We start from the raw sequence: 8,125 nt of genomic DNA, 5'->3' as shown, positions 1-8,125 counted from the left end.
AGAAGGGGGGGGGGGGGTGGAGAATAAAGGGAGAGATGGTGGAAAAGGGTCGGGGAGGGAGGAAGAGAAAGCAAGCTTTTCAACTTTTTCTCACCTAACTTCGGACTTCCTTTTTTTATTTATTCTGACCTCCCTTTTCCCTCCCTCCAGCCGCCCCCGCCCGCCGCAGGGGGCGGCCCGACGGCCCCGCCAGACGCCGAGGGGAGCCACCTCCCGCCCCGGGGGCGGCTCCTCCCCGGGGCCGGTGCCCGGGCTTAAAGCGGCGCCGGGGGTGGGGGCGGCCGCCGTCCCGCTGCCAGCGTCCGGCCATGGCCCGCGACCGCGGTCCGCCCGTCCTGCGGCCGCCCGCCGCCTCCGCCGCCTCCGCCGCCGCTCTCCCCGCCGAGGCCCGCGGCTGGGGCTGGCTGGGAGCGGGGCTGTGGCCGGCGCTGGTGGTGGGGCTGCTGGCCGCCCTCGTCGCTTGGCTCTGGTACGGCAGCGGTGACGGGCGAAGCGAGGAAAGCGGCGAGGCGGCGGCCGGGACGGCCCCGCTGCGGGGAGGCGGCGAGGGGCGCCCGCAGGACAGGGCCGAGGCGGCGGCGGGCACAGGTACCGGGCGGCGGGGAGGGGAGAGGGGGCGGCGGGGAGGGGAGAGGGGGCGGCGGGGAGGGGAGAGACGATGCTCCGGGGTCCGGTCTGCCCCAGCCTGCCAGCGAGGAGGTGGGTTTGCCGCCGCGAAGCTCAACTGCGTTGCTTAAACCGTGCCTGTTCTAATGAAATGTCATTTTTAGCGGGTCTTCTGGCGAGCGGTGAGCAAGTGCTGCTGGAGGCCAAGGCTGCTGCCGCGTCCAGCCCTCGGATGCCGGGAGAGGACCTGGCGGCTGTACCGAGGAAGGAGCTTAATCACGTTCAAAGTGGCGGAGTTTCAGGCGGACCTCTGCAGATGGAGCAGCTGCTCCCGAAGCAGGGTGCCGCCGACTCCGGGGAGCAGCCAGCTGATGTGCGCGGCAGCCAGGCAGGAGAATTGAGACCCGAGATGGGACAGGCAAGCGACGGATGGTGCGTGATGAACTTGGCAGGAGCCTCTGATGATGCCTGTAAGGACAGAATCGAGCAGCAGCCGGGTCAGCCAGCCGAGAGCAAGGACTGGGACCATGAAGAGTGGGAAGTTGTTTCGGAGCACCTGGCCTGGGGGGAGGCTGGCAAGAACGGCAGCACGGAAGATGCCGACAGCAAGGAATGGGAGCAAGGGGACTGCCCCGATGGGGACTTGAAAGCGAAGAGAGTTGCAGCTGTGCCCCCCATGTTTCAAAATATCCATGTGACTTTCCGTGTGCACTACATCACGCACTCTGATGCTCAGCTCCTCGGTGTTACTGGTGACCACGAGTGTCTTGGCCAGTGGCACAGCTACGTTCCCCTCAGGTACGACAAGGATGGCTTCTGGTCTGAATCTGTTAGTCTGCCGGTAGACACCAAAGTAGAGTGGAAATTTATCTTGGTGGAGAATGGGAAGGTCCGACGTTGGGAAGAATGCGGGAATAGGACCCTAGTGACTGAACATGAAGATCAAATTGTTCATCAGTGGTGGGGATACCATTAATGAGATTTTGGAAGCTGCTTACCTAATGGCAAACCTGCTTAGATTAATCACAGGGCCCCTAAACTTCACCCCTTCTTCAGTAGGAGACCTTCTCAAGTGCAGAGCTCTGTAAGTCCCGTATCAAACCTGGTTAAACCATGTGAGCAGCAGATCTTTGCCATCCTCTCTAGGAAATCCATTTGGCAACCTGAGAAATCAACTTCAAATGCGTTCTGAAGATGTGCAAGGTAGGCTACAAAGGCATGAGCAGCATTCCAAGCAGCTGCCTGTCCAGGTAAATCTGGACCCTGGACTTGAGTTTGTGTTGCTTAGAGTGGGGCTAAGGATGCATCTTTGTACCGACTGCTTAGGGCTTTTGAAGCATACTAGGAAGTGTGGTTACCTACACCGTAATAGGAACTTAAGTGTTTTAACTTATGTAATGTATTAAGTAAACAATAAACACTTTCAGACTGACAGTCCGTTACAACTCGACCAGTGAACTGACTCATTTTAATAACTTCGATCGAAGTGAGTTACTTGACCTGAAGTCTTAGTGCTAAAAAATTCCTGCCAAGTGGCTGGCGCTCTTTGGAGTAACAAAGGTTTAACCCCAAAGTACTTCATTCTCTAGTCCCTACTCTCCAGGAAGCACCTCAGCTCAAACAAAGGCTTGGCAGATAGGTCCCTTTTAGTCAGATCATCCTGCTGAGAGGAGAGCAAAGGTCAGAAAGGACTGTCTGGGCTTAATGAATTACTTTGTCAGGGTGGGAGCAGGCTTTAAAAAAAAAAAGAACAAACCAAAAAAAACCCTGGACTGCTGTGATGGCAAGGGAATAGGATTCTCACTGAAATAGAGATAAGGTGGCATATTCCATCTACCTAGGAACAATACCACAGTATTGTTAGCGACTACTTAGCTTAAGTTCAGGTTTGTTGTTGTTTTCTTTTCAAGACTAGGCTTTTCAACACAAATTTCTTTTAAGTTGTGGCCCTCTAGTAAGCCAGATAAAGTAGAATGCTTCCAGCTTCAACCAGTTGGTATTTTTTTACATGACAGAAGCAGAAAGCTGCTCTGCTTGCCTGCTTTTTGTATTTTTGGCTACGAATACATGATGCTACTTCAGCAAGCTCTTTCCATAATGAAGAACCTAGCTCTAGCTTGCAAATATCCCTTCCCTAGAGTGAACTTGGTCTGAAGAGCATAGCTTTGTAGGAGTTTCTGAAGTACGTTAATTAGCACTTAGGTTTGGAACATCTGCTTCAAAAGCACACTGCTCATCTAATTGCCTCTGCTAATTCTTTCCTGCTTTGCATGGTGGAGCAGTCTGAGTATGTGAAATGGAATGGGTTTTGGTGATAGACTGGAAGATGAGTTTCAGAGGCTTACCTCCTGCATCTAATGGTTAATGGATGTGCAGTTGGTGGGACAATAGTTGAGCTACTGTGAAGAACAAGTGTCTGAAATGTTGCTACTCCGACTTCAGTACCAGATGTTTCATGAAACAAATCGATTGAGAGTGGGCTGGGCTGCCTGCTCATGCAGGCACAGCCACAAAATAGCTGAAGAAAATCTTGGGGTGGTGTTGAGGGGAGGGTGAAGAGGGAGAAAGACTAAGGCAAATGAACAACTGCATTGGCAAGCTGGAGTTCTCATGTTCTCATGTAGAACAAGCCCCCCCCCCCCCCCCCTCCCCCCCAGCAGCTGCTATGTGGCAGAGCAACTTGTTCTGTGGATCAGTTGCTTCTACAGACACTAGCTTTGGTCTCTGGTTGTCTCAAGCAACCTGAAGATTCAGATAAATCAATTTAATTCCTTCAACAGACCTTTTACAGAAAAGAAAAAGGGAGGAAATGTGGGTGGGACCTAAACTCAAGACTGACTGTAAGCTTTTTGTTAACTGCTTGTCCAGGATGAAAAGTACCCCTGTAACTACTTCTGCATGAGAAGTACTGCAGGTCTGGAAGGAATGTGGTATCATTTCTGGCAAGTGACTCAAAAGGGAAAGGATGGAGCTGATAATTCAGCAGATGGTTGATGCTGCTTCAGTGATCTTAGACCCATGTGCATGTCCACACACTAGTTCTCAACCCTCTTCAAGAGGAAACTAATATGGGACTTATGTTACTTACTACATGAGCTTAAAAGGAAAATAGGACATAGTATGCCCAGGGTTGAAAAAGAAATACTAACATGAAGCTCATTTCATTTTAGGGGCTACCACTTCACTGTAACAAATATTTCTATTGTTTGACTATGATTACTGTGTACAAACAGAAAGGTCTTAATTTCTGTTCACCTGCACCAACAGTGAGTACACAAAACACTTATATGGATTTCAGTCAGTAACTTACAGCTTTAACTGAATATCGCACTGGAACTAGTGGCTTGGTACCTTAATTGCATTTTTTTGCACTTAGCTTTTCTAACAAATTTAAGTGAACAAAAACCCTAATATACAGAGGTACAGTTGAAATAGAAGTTGATCTTCAGAAATCACTGAAGTCAAAGCAAAACATGTTATTACAAGCTGTTTACAACTATTTTTTCACATTAATGCAAGCTCTTCATATAGTCACATATTGTCAACATAAAAAGCACTTGTCCAACAGCCACTGCCATTTGAGTGTATTTATACATACATTGGAGGCTTGTCTGAGAAGATTAACTGTGGTATTAGATTAAGATATTCACTAGAAAGCCACTTAACCTACACTAGAATAGATTCTCTAATGCAATGATGAACATGTTTCAAACAGACTAATCCCGAGAAGTCTCTCAAATTAAGAATAATTTTTTTTTTAATTAAACACCCTGTGCTTTGATCCCACAGACAATGCATACAGTCCTCATGATTGCATCATCTTGCTGAATGATCAAGCAAGGTTTTTACAAAGACCTGCAATGCACTTTTGCTATAACCTCTGAATTATTGTGCCATTCACATCACTGCTTGCCCAGCAGGGCCTATGCTATGTAAATTAAATGTTATTTGTATGGTGAAAGAAGGAACTTTCTATTATTGGAGGAGCCAATTAGTATTTTCTCTAAGTTTACAGAGGTGATTCCTCATTATGGAACAATCTATTCACTCAAGCGTGAAGGTAGACTTAAAAGTTGCCCTGCTGCGTAAGGATCATTATGCTAGAACAGGCTGATACCTGACTAGTACAATGTCCTGGCTGTGAGACTAGTGAAGCTACATGGGAGAAACAAGTTCTTGTTGACATTCCTATGTGGATACAACAGCCTAGCAGCCTGCGGCTCAGGATATCTAAAAGCAAATAATAAACCATCTCTCTCACAGCCTGGCAAAGCCAGGAAGACTGCAACCAAAGATCTACTTTTTAAGTTCCCTGGCTCATACTGCTGACAACAAACTTCTGACAAATCTGACAATTTGATTACTTACAGCTGAAATGCAATTTACTCTTATTTGTGAAGTAGTTTGGTGTACAAATGCTAAATGTTGCACCTGGATGGCAAGCTGAACGGACAGCCTAAGGCTGGAATGGACACTGGGCATAAACCAGTTTAAAGTCACATACGGGAACTCGCACTGCAACTTGTTTGCTTCCTATTCGCTTTGCAGGTGCCTTTGTAAAAACCATGCCCAGCCCACATGCTCTCTGGGAGTTAAACTTACTGTTTGGAGCCTCTCCACATGATCCATTCAAAAATATTACACTGGTATTAGGTTTTCTCTTTAGGGGGTTGGTTGCCATCTGTGGTGTCCTGCTGTGGTCAAGATTTGCCTAACAGTCCTCCTGTCATCCACCTGTATGACACGGAATAACAAAGTGCTATTCATGCTGCAAAGTCCAGGATGTATAGAGCTGCTCTGGGGCCCACAAGTCTATGAACCTTTTGCTTCCCCAGGCCCATTCTTTGCCTTCTGCTGGTGGCAGGGAGGAAGCCCAGACCTGTTGCCAACTCCGCTGGATTCCAGCACAAGGATGTTAAGCTGCCTTTTTGCTTGGCAGATCTCCCTCCCTTCTCTCTGGCTACTTGTACCTCTCCACCTGCTCCCTTCTGTTCACAGGGCTGCAGTCTCTTGAAACTCTTCTTAGCTTGGCTCTTTGAATGCAACTGAGAGTGCACTTTTCACTGACCTTTTCAAACCTGCTGGGCTATGGAGTGAATACGTGCTCTCATTCTCTAGATCTCACCCTTTTCTTATGAAAACTTTGGTAGATCTATCAAATATGTATAACGAGTCCAGACTGCGATACACAAGCCATCTGAAATGATCCTTTCATTTTCAATGAAACCAATTCCTAGGAAAGGGGAGACGCCTTTATTAACATTTTGACTAAGCCTGCAACACTGTTGCCAAAAATGACAAAATCAGTGGAAAAAAATTATTAGGAAATACAGAAAATTACCTAGATTAAATCAAAATACTGTTGACAATAACTGAGGACACCTTAGGAACAACTCGCTAACCTCTTATCACACAACAAGACCTCAAACTAAAAAAATCTCAGATTTGATCTACTCTGAATATAGTCCTGTAGCTTCAAAGTCAAGAAAACCAAGCTTGTATCTGCATGGCTTGTGCTCATGAAGCTACTTTTGCTGAGCCGTAGCTACAAATCATTTGCTTTGGACAAAGTCACTGGGTAAGCCCCTTGAATTCAAGCGCAGCCTTCCATGCTGCTACAAATCCAAGGCCATAATTGCGTTTCAGAAAGCAGATAATGAGGAAAACCACTAATGCTAGTGAAGCTGCCCCACTGGCACCTCCTGCTGACCCTGGGGATGGTCTACTTTTCGGTGCTCAGGTACCAATTTATTGCACAGGGACATCTTGCCCCTTGTTTTGTCAGTACTGTTTATAGCAAGGACTCCCCTCCTACCAGGCCAGCAGCTTCCATGACCAGCTTCTCAGACAGCCTTGCTAGACTCTGAAGGGGCAGCACTATTAACCTGCGCTTCACGAACAGTCCCCAGATAACGATCAAATGGCAAATTCTGGAAAAGTACTCAATTTGGGATGTGCACAAACTTCTTCCTCCCATCTTTTTTCTCCAACAACTATCTTGTTCCCTTAGATATTGTCAAACACTAATAAGGCTTTAAACATCAATCTGATACTTTGGTGATCCTGTTCATCTTACTACTTTGGAATTGTTTTTAGTATTGGATAGTCTTTTAACTCTTCTAAGTGCACAGTCATTTGCCCTCTGCTGCAAAACCCTCAAATGTCAGAACACACAGGAGGTTTTAAAATAAATTCAGGTGTGCTCAACATGTCTTCCTGTTCACTACTAATCTTACACCAGAAATGGCCTTTGAAAATATTATTCTTAGGCACTTGTATTATGGGAAAGTTGTCTGTATTGGTGACTCAACTGAAGAGCATTTTGGAGACCAACTGAAAGTAATACACCCAGCTATTTTAACAAACTCCCTAAATAGCAGGCTCCACCACCCATATTAAGTCATACTAGACTGTTAAAAGGAAAACAGTCAGTATAGAGTCAAAATGCATTTTTTTCTGCCTAAACTTCACCTATTCTAGTTTTTATAGAGGGACACAGATTGAAGAAGGACAAGAAGTCCCAAACTAGGCACATACACATCCCTCAGCTGCAAGCCTAAATGCAAGTGTTATGCTTACAAAGCTAATCCCAGTGAAGACTGTGGACTCTCCCCTTGTACTATGAATCAAGCCAAATAACCCAACAAGCAGTGAAAATGACATAAAAAATACTACTTGATGAGTCCATTCTGCCTAAAGGAATCATGGTATAGGATGCAATCTGTGCAGTCTTGCAGTTGTAGGTATGTGGTTCAACACTTTATCTCAACATTAACAGGAGCCATGGGCAGGTTTCCTGCTTTTACTGGAAATACTTGGCAGTGCTGGGACATCCAGATGAATTGGAATCTCCTGAATTAGTAACATGAAGTATGGAGGGAAGGGCAACCAATTTATTTTAAAAAGGAAAAAAAAAAAAAAGCCCAACAAACCATTGCAAAACTTTGTAAAAAAACAGGACCTGAAATTGTGTGCAAGATCAAGAACACGTGGAAGAAACGCTGGAACTTGAAGCAGCCAGCAGTGCCCTGTGGCCAGTATCACTCACAGCACACAGCTATTGAAAATGTGTGTCAGTGAAAAGAGTCTGTATTTAGATGTATTTCTACTCCCCCGTACTTCCCACTCATTTAAAAGTAAAAACTGTAAAAAGTGTCATGGTTCCAGGCAAGAACTACAAAACTGTCAGAACTTTTATTATTAATCTTTAAAAATATAACGTATTTTAAACACAATGTACATACGTGAAAGTAATCACTAATTTATACGGCGTCTTCACTTTGATAGCTTTTCCTCCTTTTCCTTTGCTTTTTCTATCTTCATTTCCTGAGTTCTGATCACTGATGACGTGGCTGAAAATAGCAGCAAGAACGGATTACCTGACCACCACCTTATGTTAAAATGATTGAGGTCTCAGATGCAGACATCTAAAGCTTTGTAATATCCTCCTGCATGTTACACTGTATGTATCAAGCCCTTATAAATGCAACTTTAGTTTGCAACTCTTTATACGCAGGAC

The 8,125-nt window shown here is 45.8% G+C and overlaps 2 protein-coding genes across 9 annotated transcripts in view; one reads left to right on the top strand and one right to left on the bottom strand.

Annotated features, from left to right (window-relative positions):
- The first annotated feature begins 259 nt into the window (after window positions 1-259).
- STBD1 (starch binding domain 1) lies at window positions 260-2,040 on the top strand. Its single transcript, XM_075026815.1, has 2 exons — window positions 260-588; window positions 771-2,040. The coding sequence occupies exons 1-2, from the start codon at window positions 309-311 to the stop codon at window positions 1,580-1,582; spliced, it is 1,092 nt and encodes a 363-aa protein (XP_074882916.1). The 5' UTR covers window positions 260-308; the 3' UTR covers window positions 1,583-2,040.
- Window positions 2,041-4,942: 2,902 nt separating this feature from the next.
- CCDC158 (coiled-coil domain containing 158) overlaps window positions 4,943-8,125 on the bottom strand; it is a 37,930-nt gene continuing 34,747 nt past the window's right edge. For 4 of the 8 annotated variants that reach the window (XM_075038916.1, XM_075038968.1, XM_075038932.1 and 1 more), the window contains one exon: window positions 7,266-7,958. In XM_075038916.1, coding sequence (XP_074895017.1) covers window positions 7,882-7,958 — 77 coding nt within the window. In that variant the 3' untranslated portion in view covers window positions 7,266-7,881. Of the gene's footprint in view, window positions 5,341-7,264; window positions 7,959-8,125 lie in introns of those variants that run through there. The other 4 variants (XM_075038924.1, XM_075038958.1, XR_012652047.1 and 1 more) reach the window with 4 other exon arrangements.

The sequence above is a fragment of the Buteo buteo genome, chromosome 1 (genome assembly GCF_964188355.1).
Source record: "Buteo buteo chromosome 1, bButBut1.hap1.1, whole genome shotgun sequence".
NCBI classification, from domain to species: domain Eukaryota; kingdom Metazoa; phylum Chordata; class Aves; order Accipitriformes; family Accipitridae; genus Buteo; species Buteo buteo.
The sequence above is the reverse complement of the archived record's forward strand: the minus strand, read 5'-3'. Positions and strand labels throughout refer to the sequence as shown.